The following is a 14325-nucleotide window of genomic DNA, read 5'->3' as shown; positions in this document are numbered from 1 at the left end:
TATTGTTCTTATTATTAAGTATCATGTATATATCTTATTATATATATCTTATAAAGAAAACATGATATATCTTATTATATATCATGTTTTCTTTAGAATTTTAGGAGGTTTGTGTATCGTTGAGTTACCGGTTTCATCTTAATTGTAGATCTCGTTTTGTTGAAAGTTATTTCTTTTTAGGACAATCTGTATGTTGTCAAAAAATATTCATACATTTGGTTTGTTGAAGCTAGCTACTCTAACAAGACTTTTAGCCCCAGGTTTGCGAAAGCTTAGTCTAGGATGGCGTTTTCTAAAGCCACGTAAACGAAACTCTCCAGCAGATTCAGCAGTAACCTATTCATTAGGAACTTTCGAATTGCTGTTCTTAATCCTAATGTAAGACAGGCTTGCTAGTGTCTAGTTACAGCTGAGTTGCTCAAGCCATACCTTCATGTAGTCTCATTGACCGTAAGTATTCCCTTAAGTAAATCGATTACAGTACTTCCCAAAGTTCAAAGGTCTATCTTCTCCCAAGATTTACCGAGAGACATTGTTCTAAAAAGAATTTTTTGGTCAGGCAATAATCCTTCTTTAAAGTAAAACTCTAATCGGTCATCATTATCTCGTTTGTTTCTGTTCTTCCTATACTTCTATGTTTTTGTAGATTTTTTCTCCTTTCACGTTATTTACACCAGATAGATATTCTGAGAATATCTCTAATGGTTTTTTTAATTTGTGAATTTTATAACAACAGCCTATTTTTTAAGAGTGTGTAATGTTACTCGTTTTCGGAATACTTCGTTTAAGATTACTCATAAAACGAAATCGTGAACATGGGCTAATATTTTTTATTGTTAAATCGTAGACAACATGAAGCTTGTTTTGCAAAACAAGCTTCATGTTGCCTACGATTTTTAATTTATTCTTAAACTTATGCAAATTTGCATAAGTTTAAGAATATAAACTAGATATTGTTACATTTATAACGTTTTTAAAAAAACCGTTATCGGTCATGAAAAACTGCGTTTTTTTCTTTAATCAATCATAATATACGTCACTTATATAAACGCTCTTCTCTCTCAGTGAGAATTGAACTCAAACCGTTTACAAATGCGCGTTTATCTCATCTTACTTTGTCGTTAATTTTTGAAATTGGAAGATGAGTAAATACTACATGTATCATGGAGTAGTTTAATTCAATCAGTAATGTTAAACACAATGATAACAAAAACTAATATTAGAAATGCAGTTGAAAATCGCCATAATGAATGCTGCTTGTAATGAACATACGTTTTATCGAAGAATATTCGAGCCAGATCTTATGTTGGCTATAACGAACCAATTATAAAAACCATTCGTCATTACAAGTCACTTCCAAAAGGAATATTTCTTCTTAAGACAAACAAAAAAATATTTTCAGTTTCAACAATATTGAAAAAGAGAATCTTTATAAAAGTATAATAAAAAAAAAGGGGCTAAAAACTATCAAGCATCAAGTTTGTGAAAAAAAAAAAAAAAAAAAAAAAAGGAAACTTATATCATGTTTTTAGCTAAATATCATTTGTCACAAAACTAAAAGTTTAAACAATAAATTAAATTTATTGGCTTCAAATTTAGTTTACCAGATCTTTTATTAAACAAAGGTGAAACAAAAAAGATTGAAAAGGAGATAAATTAAAGGAAGCTGCAAGATCGCCATGATGCAACTTTATCATTTATTTTAGGTATTGTAAATGACGATGCTTTTTATAAAGGAAAAAAAAATTAAACTTTTTTATCACATCCGGTTGAATAATTAAACGTTTTGTTTAATTATCGTATTAAAACTAATAAACACTTTATTTAGTTTTATTTATTGCTTAGTTAATAGATAAACAATATCTTTATACTTTATAAGTAGTAAAAAAAATGCTAAAATCTGAGTAACTTGAGAACTCTTTTGCGAGCCATGATCTTAATAATTACTAATGATCAATCAAATTTTATCAAATTCTTAAAAGCAACAATTTATATATTCCAGAAGGTTTAATATCTCCATACTTAAAAACGCAGCTGAGCTGTTTAAAACGTTGCTTTTATTAAATATATATATATATATATATATATATATATATATATATATATATATATATATATATATATATATATATATATATATATATATATATATATATATATATATAATGCTTATCTTTACATGTGTATACATATATATGTGTGTGTGTGTGTGTGTGTTTGTGTGTGTGTGTGTGTGTGTAAAGATAAGCAATGCATGTTTGTCACTTTTAGTTTGGAAATTTTTCACCCTAGTTCACTGTTTTGACCACCTTTTGTAGATAAAATTAATCAGGAACTTCGTTTAAAAAAGACGTTTTTTTTGAATATATCTAAAAGTTCAGTTGCAAAATTCTAAGCAAAATAAGCCTGAGCACATACGGGTTTTTACAAAACTCGGGTTTCATGAGGTAGGAATCTGTTTTTATGTAACCCTCCGTGCATCGATAAAAACCCTTTAGTTGAATAGCGCCTTTCATAATTACTACTTCCCTTAAGCCGATAACCTTCAATTACCAAACAATTTTACAAAATCACAAGCTCTTTACAAAAGTTTAATTGCTTTGAAAAGTGCTTTTTCACAAAATGTTTTCTCTTCTCGTTGGACGCAGTCAGTTTGATGAATGTGGGTATTTTGTAAAATCCTCTTTTTTAAATACGGTTTTGAGAAATAATTATCATAAACGAGGAAATGTCAACTCATTTATGTCAACTCTTACGGTACCGAAAAGACATGAAAAAGTTTCTATTGAATGTTTCATATGCATATATAATATTGTTCTCTTTGTACTAATATAAGGTTAAGGTGTGGATGCCATCCACAAAGGAACTTACTTTTTATACTATTTCTTTCTTCTTTGCTGTAATCTTGTTAATTTTTTCAAGTTCGTATCAATGTTTAAACAGTAAATTACATAAGTCAAATGCCGGTCCTCGAGATGGGTAAAATATATATTTGATAATTTAATCTAGATTATGGATTTTTGTTTTTATCACAACGAATTTATGAAGAATTCAGTTGTAAAATTAATTCCAGAATTATCTCAATTGGATGTAAAAATGTTATATAAATTGAGTAACTTATTACAAGGGATTATCATAAGGAAGCAATAAGTTATGATCTCCCTCGATCTTGGAATGTTTTTGTCGTTTAATCGATTGTTGTATTTTTTTTTAATTGAAATCTTTACATTATACTTTATGCAACAATTGCTCTCAAAGATGCTAAAAATGTGTACTAGATTGTATTAGTTAGCTTCATTTCGGTGTGTTTCAGGTTTCAGGTTTATGAATCTTTTTTAAAGATTACCATTTCCATATCCTCGAGATTGGCTTTATGACGCAATTACCAAGATATCGGAAAAACTGTAAAAGCTTATTTAACGCAAAAGAAGTTGCCAAATGCTCTTTAAAAAGGCACAGTTCGCATAAACCAATCGAAAGTTTAAAAGACTTAAAAAACAATCAGCTTTATATGCTATAAGTTTATATATTGTAAGTTTATATACTATAAGTATATGGCATAAGCTTTATATACTTTATGTTAAATGTTATTTTCTTAGTAGTATTTAAAACCTATATCATTAGTTTGTACTTGAGGGTAACTGAGACTGCCCGTCGATACCATGGGCCATACCGAAAAGTAGATAATATAGCAAATTAAAGTTACAAATCAATGATTAGCTAAAATGTTAAAATGATTCAAAAACATGTTTTTCGGTGAATAAACAGCGTAATGAAGCAGCCAGCATAAATTTAAGTAAGCTTCGAGTAAGACTTCATTTAATACATGCTTATTAGATAAAAATTTTGATAACTTAAATTCAAACAAATTGGGTAATTACTTAATGATACTCCCCAGCACACAAGACGTCATTTAGTCGTCTTAAAGACGTTTTTCAAGATCGAAAAAGACGTCTTAAAGATGTCTTTAAAAGGTCTACGTTGTCCGTCGAAAAGACGTCTTACTTAAGAATGTTTAAAGACGTTTTACTGAAGACAGCTTAAAAATGTCTTGTCTAAGACGGACTAAAGAAGCTTTATTCAAGACGGTTTACTGAATATAACCAGCACACATAAGACGTCTTTTAGTCGTCTTAAAGACGTCTTTTGAAGATTGAAAAAGACGTCTTAAAGGTGTCTGAAAAAGGTCTACGTTGTCCGTCGAAAAGACGTCTTACTTAAGACGACCTAAAGATTTATTTAATTATATTTTAAGAAAACTGTGTTGTATTAATGGTATATATACGTTGCTACTACCGATTATAATGGGTATTGACGACATTAAAAACACCATTAAGCAAGTTCAAGTTCTTACTTTGTTTTTTAGAAACATTATTAAAGAAGAAAAAGAAAATTATCTAAAAAAAACCAACGCAAATAATTTAAAAAGTTACATATAATACATTTAGTTGGATTGTTACCAAATATCTTTCTATTTAACAATTTATACAACATATAATAATATATAATATATAAAAATAAAAAAGAAAATATTTTTTTAATTTTGTTTTTTGCTGTGAAGGAGCATTTTTACAATACCGTCCAATTTGCTGTTTAATTTCAGCATTTCAAACCTTTCCGAATCTTCTTTTTATAACTTCTAAAAATCAAATTAAGCATCATGTAGGATATACTCATCAAATATATTGGAAATAAATTTAATTTAACATAGATTTTTAACTAAATTAAAAGTTGAATAATTTAAACTTTACATTACCTTCTATTAAGTCATACAGTTTAGTTGATAATAAACCAATCTTTCCCCCAGAACCTTTTAAGTTGAACTGTGTCAACAGGTTATTTGTAAATAATCTAAAAAACATATCGAATAAATAATAAAATTTATGAAAAATATTAAACAATTTATAATTATTGATTTCCATAATTACTATACATAAAAAATATATTTACCACAAATATGAAAAATGATTGCTATACAAAATATAATAAAAAAAAAACCTATTCATGACCAATCTTGTCAGTTGTTTAAAATCTTCTGCACCTAAAAAGCTGAGTTGTTTAACCTAAATAAAAGTTTAGCAAAATAATTATACAAAAATAACTATTTCCACTTTTAATTTATATGGTTAAACAAAATATAATATTTTCAGATTACTATATCAATATTAAACTTTCATTAAAATGTGTGTGGATATATATATATATATATATATATATATATCTGTGTGTGTGTCTCTAGTAGGATATTTACTTACCTTGAATTCGGAAGAGCTGAGCTCGATTATTATATGCAGAAGCATATGTTGGAGCCTCTCTTATAAGTTGGTCAAAAATTTGAAAACTATCAGCAAAATTACCAGCTTGTGCTAACTTTATAGCTTCTATTTCAAGACTTTTTAACTTAGCTGTTACTCTTTTATCCTCATTTGATTCTGATTGCTTATAATTGAGGGAAATGTTCGTGTTTAGATCGAGGGGAGTATTGGGATTGAAAATGGCATGCAGAACAATTTCGTCTTTTTCTGTTAAATGGGCTTCTTCAGATGCCATTTCTGTGGCAATCGAATTAATTTCCACAACAGTGTTTAAAATGGGGATTCCTAATCATGTCAAGGAAATGATCCGCTCAAGTGAACGTTTTGTAAAAAAAATATTTAGTTCAATCTTAAAATTGCGCATGCGTTGGTTCTTAAACCATTGAGAATTCATGATATTCATATGAACTTCAAACGTCCGCAAAACTTTGTATCCGCCATGATGGGTGGCAAAAAAATGTAAACAAATATTAGATACTAAATAGGGTATATCATACTTGAGCCAAAAATTAATTTTTCAGAATTTTGACTAGCACGCTTGGATTCCTATGTATTTGGGTACGGGGAATTCAAATATAATAATATTTTTGCAAAATATTGATGTCTAGCTTCCGGGAAACTGTTTTTAAAATTAGCTTTTTTTAAAAAAAAATAGTCTTTTATAACTAAAGCTTAATTTTTAAATGTTTTTAGTCAATTAATAATAAAAATTAAAATAATATTAGGTAAAAAATAAACCATTTGTTATAAAACACAAAATTATCATTTAGCTTCCAGGATTCTTGAGCCAGAATGCACAGCTAGGGCTTCCGCCCCCCCCCCCCCTCCCTTCTATCAATATTAGATAGTTTTATTATGATTATAAGATCAAGATATATTACAATTAGTATATATATATTTATACACGCACTGGTAGGAGATAGAGTAGGTAGAGTAGGAGCAAGGGGCTTAGTTGCAAAAGCCCCCTCCCCTTACACTTACTCAAAATACTAATTCAAATTATAAATCTGGCTGCCTTAATTTTTGTTTTAGCTCCCCAAAATGCTTATAAAATCAACATTAAAACCAAGTATTTATTTAACATTTAATGTTATGCACAACAAAGTATAAATAAAAATCAAAAATACTAAATTAGTAATTACATAAATTACTTAAAGTCTTTTCTTGATTTAAACAAAGGCATTAGTTCACGATTTCGCAATTGAGTTCTTATAAAACCATCTCTTTTATCCCAACCACAGACTGACTGAGCTGCTTCTGTGACTAATTTGACTGCTCTCTCGCAACTTTGGGTATGTAATGAGTATAGAGGTAGCTGCAGGGGAGAAACTATCAATGCATTGAGTTGGACTAACGACATATTTGCAGTGAAAATTGGTTCAGTGATGACCTCTTTTTCCCAGTCGATAAGTTCTTTGATGTCACAAGCATCAAGGTTTATTGTTTGCGGAACTTTAAATGGTCTAACATCTGTTGAGCCAAGTTCACTTCCGGCCCTAACTGCCAATATTATGTCGACGGCAAATAACCTTTGTTCTGAGTTATCAGAACAGAGAAGTGAGACAAGTATATTCTCAGGATGAGCCCACCAAGATTTACTTTTGAGATAAAGTTTAGATGCTTCTTTAATCCTATCATCTTGCTTCTGCCAAAGTTGAAACAGTTTTAAAAGATGACAAGAACCATATTTAATGTCATGCTTAACTTTAATCTCAAAGAACATTGGAAAATAAACCTGAGTCACCCAAGTTGCAAGCAGTCTTAAGATCTCTGCATTATCAGGTTCAAGATCATGTTTACTCATATAGAGAAGCAGGCATCTCATGCCACAAGTAAACCATCGACTGTGAGACAATCTACCACATTTAAGAGCTGCTACTTCAGGATCGAGCTTTCCTTTCAATATTGCATTTAAATACTTCCATGCGACTAAACTGTCAGTGCTCATTTGCTTTAAGAAATCTTCACTTATAGTAACAAGAGGCTCCAGAAGCGGAATTGGCATAAATTTAGTAATTCTTTCAAGATTTTCTACTTTGGAAAGCAGTTTACCTACTGCTCCACTCCATCCTTTATCTGAAGAAGTTGGTCCATCAAGTTTTTCCATAATATGACGGAATGGAAGCTCATTAATGTGAAGCCAGCAAAAAGATCTAAAAAGTTTTCGATTGAGAAGTTCTTCCACAAAATGAAGCACTCCACCTTTCCATCCAGACATTTTATTTGTAGTATCACTGCCAATTAGTTGGAGATTAAGATCTTTACCTCTTTCCATTAACCAGTCGAATAATCCAATAGCACATTGCTTAGCTGGTTTAGATATTTCTGACTTAGGTTTTGGTGTATAATGAGTAAGGTAGCGACCTCTAGGCTCTTCTGTCACAGTTATATGATTTTCTTTGATAATTTGTTTTCTGAAGGTGCCTGTGGTTTTATCATGGATAAGAACTAAAGTTTTATCTTTTCTACCATCAACAAAAACTCCAGTAATTATATTTCTTTCATAGTCGAAATTTTCTTCTACTCTGGAATACTTCAAAGCACACTCTTTGGCACGAAAAACTTTCATACTATCACATATGAGATTTTTTTTATCTTCAACAAGTTTTCCTGCCTTCATAATATCTTTCAGTAGACCATTAATGATAGCAGCAGTAGCAGTCGATGATACACCAAATCTGATAGAGGCAACGGCAGCATTACTAATATCAAGGTAGTTTCGTTTAACATAACTCTCTTGTTTTCAATTGTCGAGTCCTCTTCGCTATCACTGACTTTATCGCTATCACTGACTATCACATCATTGGAATTATTATTAATTTCTATTGTAACACCCGTACTTTCATCATCAAGTCTAACATCGGTTGGATAAATAGAGACTGATGATTCTAACTTATACTTTGAAGCTTCTTCACGTTGTCGCGTGAGTCTTGCTTGTTCAGTTGACTTGCGTAAGCATTTTAGCCTAAGTTTGGCAGTCTCTTTAAGATCAAGACCAAATTCTTGCATACATGAAACACTGCCTTGTTTTTCTCGCTGGGTTTTTATCCAAATAAGTTCTTTTTTAGGAATTCTTAAATTTAAGTCACATTTGCAAAAGCAATGAGCACCGTCATCACAAGATTCGTTGCAAGGGGCATCATTATCACTGCAGTAAACGATTCTGCATTTGCAAAAAGCAATATCTAAAAGTTTATCAAGTTTAGGTTCCCAGCATTTTTTGTTTGCCATTTGAGATTTGTGTCGAGCTATCTTAGAGAATGCAGACCAACTTCTATTAATTCTTAGTGCTATTGCTTTAGTTCCACAAACTATGGGTTCTTTAAATTCTGTGTTGGAAATAAGCCACCGTTCTTCAACTTCATTAGCAACATTAGAAAAAATTTCTTGCATTGATATGTTACGCGGATTTTTTTCACAGACTAGTATTCTGTTTCGCTGCAGATCTAGACATCGCTGCAAACAATCACGTAATGTTGGAAATTCAGTTTGGAGAAACTTTTTAGGACCTCCAAGATACTCACTTAGTTTGGTGTTAATCGATTTTCTGGTTTTCTTGCTAACTGATAATGCCATTTTTCTTTTTTTAATATATTATGAATCTGGAAGATATAAATACAGCAAGTATAGCAATTAATTTGAAATAAAATCTAAAATGGTAGTTATAATATTTTCAAAGTATATTTGAATATTAACTGATACTTATACACAAAATAATATTGTTAAAAACTCAAAGCATATTATAAAAATTAAGCAAAAGTTTAAACAATATTTTAAATAATTATTATGTACATTTATAACATAAACAGTCATCATTTAGTAAAAAAACACAATATTTTTGAAAATTAAAAACGTTTTCCCGGTAGCTAGACTTGTTTTTTCACCAAAATAAATTATACCATTCAACTCAGGGTTTATGAATACATAGGAAAAGTGACATACTGAATGAAAATTAAAACATGCAAAAGTATGATATACCCTAATACTAAAAGCTGATCTGTTGAAATTGATTTAAATTCTTTTTTGCCTACAATTATGCGATCACAGTATTACGAGAGTCTTAGTTTGGAAGCAAAAAAGAGATACGAAGAAAAATTATCAGTTCTAGAGATTATTTTTGATCCGTATTCTTTATCAGAAAAAGACTGTGAACTAACTAATAAGGTAGACAAATGGCCTAATCTGACTTTTGCTGATATATACAGCTATCTAATCAACTTTCCAAGGCAGTTTACAAGTTCTAGTTTAAAATCTTACAAAGGTCTTGAATCTTACAACTATGTAACTAGTGGTCTTGTTCACAACGTTCTTGTAAAGTTCATTCATTGTGTAAAGTCTATTTATATTGTTACCAGTCGTGTAAGACATGGTCAGAGCATTTTTTCTAAAACTCCAACAAGGGTATGGGTTAGCGTTCAAGAAGATGTTGAAGTTATAAATGCGCATTGCACATATATGGCAGGTTTAGGTGAAGTCTGTTCTCATATTGGAGCAACACTAGTTTATTTAATGTTAACATCTGATTATTGGAAAAGAAATAATGATGATGCTTGTACATCTCAATTGTGTGCTTGGTTGCCACCAAACCTTAAGGAAGTTACTTATTTGCCACTTTCACAAATTAATTTTACCGATCCTAAAAAAAAAATTTGAAGCAAAAGTGAAGAACCAAACACAAGCAAAACCATATATTAAAAAAGCCTTATCTGTTCCAATTCCAAGTGAGACAGAAATTGCTAACTTTTACAGTAAAGTATCAGATAATGCAAGAGATAGTGTAATTCTTTGTATAATTCCTGAATACAGTTATAAATATATACCTTTAGTTACAAAACTAAATACAATTATTTTTAACTTTTACAAAAGAGAACATGAACAATTAAAGTATCATGAACTTGTGCAACTTTCAAATAAAACTTTTTCAGATATAAAAATAAATGAAGATGAAATTAAATTAATCTCAATCAAGTTTATGGTTTAGAGCACGTGCAGGGGTTATAACAACTAGTAAATTCAAAGCTTGTTGTCATTCAAATATAGCCATGCCTTCTAAAAATTTAATAATGCAAATTTGTTATCCATCAGAAAATAATTTTATTACCAAAGCAACAAAGTATGGTTGTGATAATGAAATTGTAGCTAAAAATTATTTAAAATCACATCTATTAACAACTCACAAAAATGTTGAAATTTTTGATTGTGGATTACTTAGAACACCCAGATGGCCATACCTCAGAGCAACTCCTGATGGTATTATGAAATGCACATGCTGTCCTCATGAATACATAGTTGAGATAATATGTCCATTTAAATGCACAAAAAGAAATGTCTTTGAACTGGCAAATAATGATAAAGAGTTTTGCATGGAAATAAAGGACGGAAAACATTATTTAAAAAGAAATCATCAATATTTTTATCAAGTTCAGCTACAAATGTCAATTTCAAATATTCCGATTTGTTATTTTATCGTGTATGATGGTGAAGCCAGTCTAATTGAAAAAATTTATGTTGATAAAGAATTCCTCACTGAAAACTTAAACAAAGCAAGAGATTTTTTTATTTTAGCGATATTGCCTGAACTCCTTGCTAAATGGTATTCTAGAAATCATAATAATTTTGTAAATATTGGGGCCTTAGAACAAAGTAGTAATTTTGAAACAATATGTACTTGCTGTGAAATCAAAGAGAGTATTATAATTAAATGTTTTGATATAACTTGCATTATAAAAACCTATCATCTTAATTGTCTTTGACTCACAAGCAAACCAATTGAAAAATGGTTTTGCCCATATTGTTGCCACAAGAAAACCAGAATTAAAAAAAAAAGTTTTAAATGAATAAATAAACATAACACTACATTTATGTATTTTTATATGTTAAAATAAAAGTCAATCAATAGGGACTACTCCACAATAAAGGTTACATAAAGCAGAGCAAACAGTTAAAATATTATTTAGTTTACATATTCCATCATCTGTTCGACTGGTTAGTTTATTAGGAAGTACTTCTTGCAAAATTGTGTATTTATTTCTGAAGAGCCCAATCAAACGTTCAACATGTATTCGTACACTGGCAATCTCTCGTGTCCAATCAACTTCTATTTGAAACAACTGAGACTTTCCTCGTGTAAAAGCAGGAAGTTTAAATTCTGCACAATGTAAACCAACGGAATCTGCAATTGTAAAACCTCTGTCTGCCAACACCTGATCACCAATAAGTAAATTATTTAATATTCCAGAATTTTCTGTAATATAAACGTCAGATACTCTTCCGCCCCAAAAAAGGATAGTCTGCGTGCCATTACAAGAAGCCATTTTTCAAAGATTCGTGATACGGTTGGTTGACTTATCCCAAATCTGTACGCTATATCTTGTTCTAGCAAATTTAGACGCAGTTTCATTAAAACAATACAAAATTCTTGCAACTTTGTCATAGTTGAAGCATTATTAGCTGGCACATAGTTTTCAATTAAGTTAAAAACATGTTTAAAAACATGTATATCAGGAAGACCTGTATAAAATTGAACTTTTTTTTTGTCTTTTATTAGTTTAAAAGAAGCCTCATCAACTTGATTTTTCAATTTTTTGTTTTTCTTGACGAGTGCAGTATTTATAGTTTTTAGTTTTTGTATAATATATTTAGATTTCATATTTTCCTTTTGAAGAAATTCAATTTCTGCTTTACTGTCTTCTTTTAGTTTTTTAATTGAATTTTTAAACTTCTCGTTTTCTTCTTTTAACTCCCTTATAATTTTGACAGTTTCGGATTCTTCAACAATTTCTTCTTGCAAACAACTGTTAATACTATTTTCTTCAATAAGCACTTTTTCAGCATTCCTCTTCTTTAAACGATTTGATCTTTCTGAATATATTTTCCTTGATGAATTACATGACATGTCATTAAATTCAAAAGGTATACTGTTTTTTCTGTTGACTTTTTTAATGGAGGGAACAAAGTCAGCATGATTTTTATCATCATTTTTTCTTCCTAAAAAATAAACATATATATATATATATATATATATATATATATATATATATATATATATATATATATATATATATATATATATATATATATATATATATATATATTGTTGTATATAAATATATATACATATATATGCATGTATTTATATGTAAATTTATAAGTGCTCATGTGTTTATGTATTTAGCATTTAATAAATCCACGCAAGAAGACTTGACTTACCAGTAATAAAATGTTCACCGCAAATGTAAGCAAACTCCAAATTCGGCAAAATCTTTCTATTTAAAAAAGCAATCCATAACCTCCTTCGCTCTTCTTCTTTCGGAAACCTATGAAAGGGAATTGTGCTACTTTTAATTTCTCTGTTTTCACAGTATGGTGCGCAACAGCTTTTTTAACATTTTTACATTTGTTTACATCTTTTTGCCACCCATCATGGCGGATATAAAATTTTGCGGATGTTCGGCGCTCATTTGAAAATCATGAATAGGATATAAACCATCAAGTCATTGCCCTTTCAAAATTTTTTTAGAAAAAAGGTCAGAAAGCTCAGATGCGAAAATCACAAAGTTGGATTTATGATTAACTAAATAATTAAAATAATAAAATAATCACAAGCTTTCTCATAAGTAACTATTGAATTACGAGCGTAATTATAATTTTAAAAATGACAATCCTTTCAAAATATTTTTCTAATATGTGCCAATTATTCACTGATAATTTTCAAGTTAAATCATGATTTATGAATACTTAAATCTCACAATTATTTACCGATATTTAGCATTATTTTATATAGAAATACTTTGACTTTGTAAATAATCAGGTGTTTAAAATATATAAGGAAAAAACTTAAAATGTTGCTATAAAACTAATAATCTTGTAAAAACATATATAAAGTTTTAAGTAATTAAAAGATAATAAAAGTAATGAAAAACAATGAAGGTATTAAATAAATTTAAATGAATAATTAGTGATGAAGCCATGAACCGAACAAATAAACTTGAATAAATAACTCATTCCCATAATAACGTAGTTTAATAGGTGATGACGGAGAAAGAAACCTTTATTTGAAGTATCATCATAAATGCTATAGCATCAATGGATAATCGTTCTGTACGTTTATTACAAGCATGAACATGTGATAAATGAACAACAAAAGAACATCATTGAGACAAATACTCAAGCTTTTACACACTTCATCTAAAACGTTCATATGAACTAAAGTAAATAAAAAGAACATACTCGTACATATATCAACCTGATATGAATTTTTTTTTTGAATTATTAGTGTCCGTAACAATTATCATTAGTTTTAAATGCTTTTACAAATTGTTTTATGGAGTCGAGTTTAAGATGGAGAGGTGAAGAAATGTCTTAGTTTTGACCTTTGGATCATTCATAATATTTGGCATGCTCACTTTAGGTATCTTACGGATGAGCCATTTTGTGTTGATCTCTAGCACGGCTGAATACCATTTCACAAACAACTTCTGGTCTCTCTATTTTACTGGACTATATACGTTAATGCCAATAATGAAAAAGAAGACCTAGAATTGACATTGGTGATAATTTCACAGATTTGCTGAATTTGCGAGATAATTTTTCGAATTATTAGTAATTAATCGTATTCAAATCACAATTGAAGTGTTTGTATGCAGGCAAATCCTACCTCGTAAAGCAATAAATTGAGAGAAACAAAAAGTATGTTTCATTAGAATTCTTGTGAATTTAAAAGAGCAGTTGCATATTTTTTAGAAAACTTGTGGCAGAATCCGTTGACTAGAAAATTTTTTATATCCAGTTCAGTTGGCGTGCTCAGTCAGAGAGGAATCGATACTAATATATACCCTTGAGCAGATGATCCTGGAAAACTAAGTTGCAATAACAAGACCTCGAAATTGATTGCAATGCCAAATGAGATTTTCCGAGTTTTTTTATTTGTGTGACAACTCAGTACATCAAGGCGAATTAAGGAGATGCTGAATAATAACAATTTCAAAGTTAACTCCATCAATCACAGAGC

At 29.6% G+C, this 14325-nt stretch overlaps 2 protein-coding genes and 1 long non-coding RNA gene across 3 annotated transcripts; all 3 read right to left on the bottom strand.

Moving 5' to 3' along the window:
* Nucleotides 1-4337: 4337 nt before the first annotated feature.
* On the bottom strand, nucleotides 4338-5108 carry LOC149883817 (uncharacterized). Its single transcript, XR_016456064.1, has 3 exons — nucleotides 4999-5108; nucleotides 4757-4851; nucleotides 4338-4639 (listed from the first exon to the last, which is right to left on the bottom strand). It is a non-coding gene; the product is annotated as an uncharacterized LOC149883817 (long non-coding RNA).
* Nucleotides 5109-5234: 126 nt separating this feature from the next.
* Nucleotides 5235-5664, bottom strand: LOC149883816 (tetratricopeptide repeat protein 36-like). The gene has a single exon (XM_090098509.1). The coding sequence runs from the start codon at nucleotides 5548-5550 to the stop codon at nucleotides 5248-5250; it is 303 nt and encodes a 100-aa protein (XP_089954635.1). The 5' UTR covers nucleotides 5551-5664; the 3' UTR covers nucleotides 5235-5247.
* A 5499-nt stretch (nucleotides 5665-11163) lies between these two features.
* On the bottom strand, nucleotides 11164-12828 carry LOC145188684 (uncharacterized). The gene is made up of 2 exons (XM_090098293.1): nucleotides 12525-12828; nucleotides 11164-12302 (listed from the first exon to the last, which is right to left on the bottom strand). Exon 2 carries the CDS (start codon nucleotides 12208-12210, stop codon nucleotides 11542-11544), a length of 669 nt encoding a protein of 222 aa, XP_089954419.1. The 5' UTR covers nucleotides 12211-12302; nucleotides 12525-12828; the 3' UTR covers nucleotides 11164-11541.
* Nucleotides 12829-14325: the final 1497 nt, after the last annotated feature.

This window comes from Hydra viridissima, unplaced genomic scaffold (assembly GCF_058129835.1).
Source record: "Hydra viridissima isolate aposymbiotic clone 2 unplaced genomic scaffold, HvirCarnegie_v1 scaffold_9, whole genome shotgun sequence".
Lineage (NCBI taxonomy): Eukaryota > Metazoa > Cnidaria > Hydrozoa > Anthoathecata > Hydridae > Hydra > Hydra viridissima.
The sequence above is the reverse complement of the archived record's forward strand: the minus strand, read 5'-3'. Positions and strand labels throughout refer to the sequence as shown.

Bases quoted from the DNA above. Each gene is read 5' to 3' on its own strand.
- LOC149883816 (XM_090098509.1), bottom strand. From the start codon at position 5,550: ATGGCATCTGAAGAAGCCCATTTAACAGAAAAAGACGAAATTGTTCTG.
- LOC145188684 (XM_090098293.1), bottom strand. From the start codon at position 12,210: ATGTCATGTAATTCATCAAGGAAAATATATTCAGAAAGATCAAATCGT.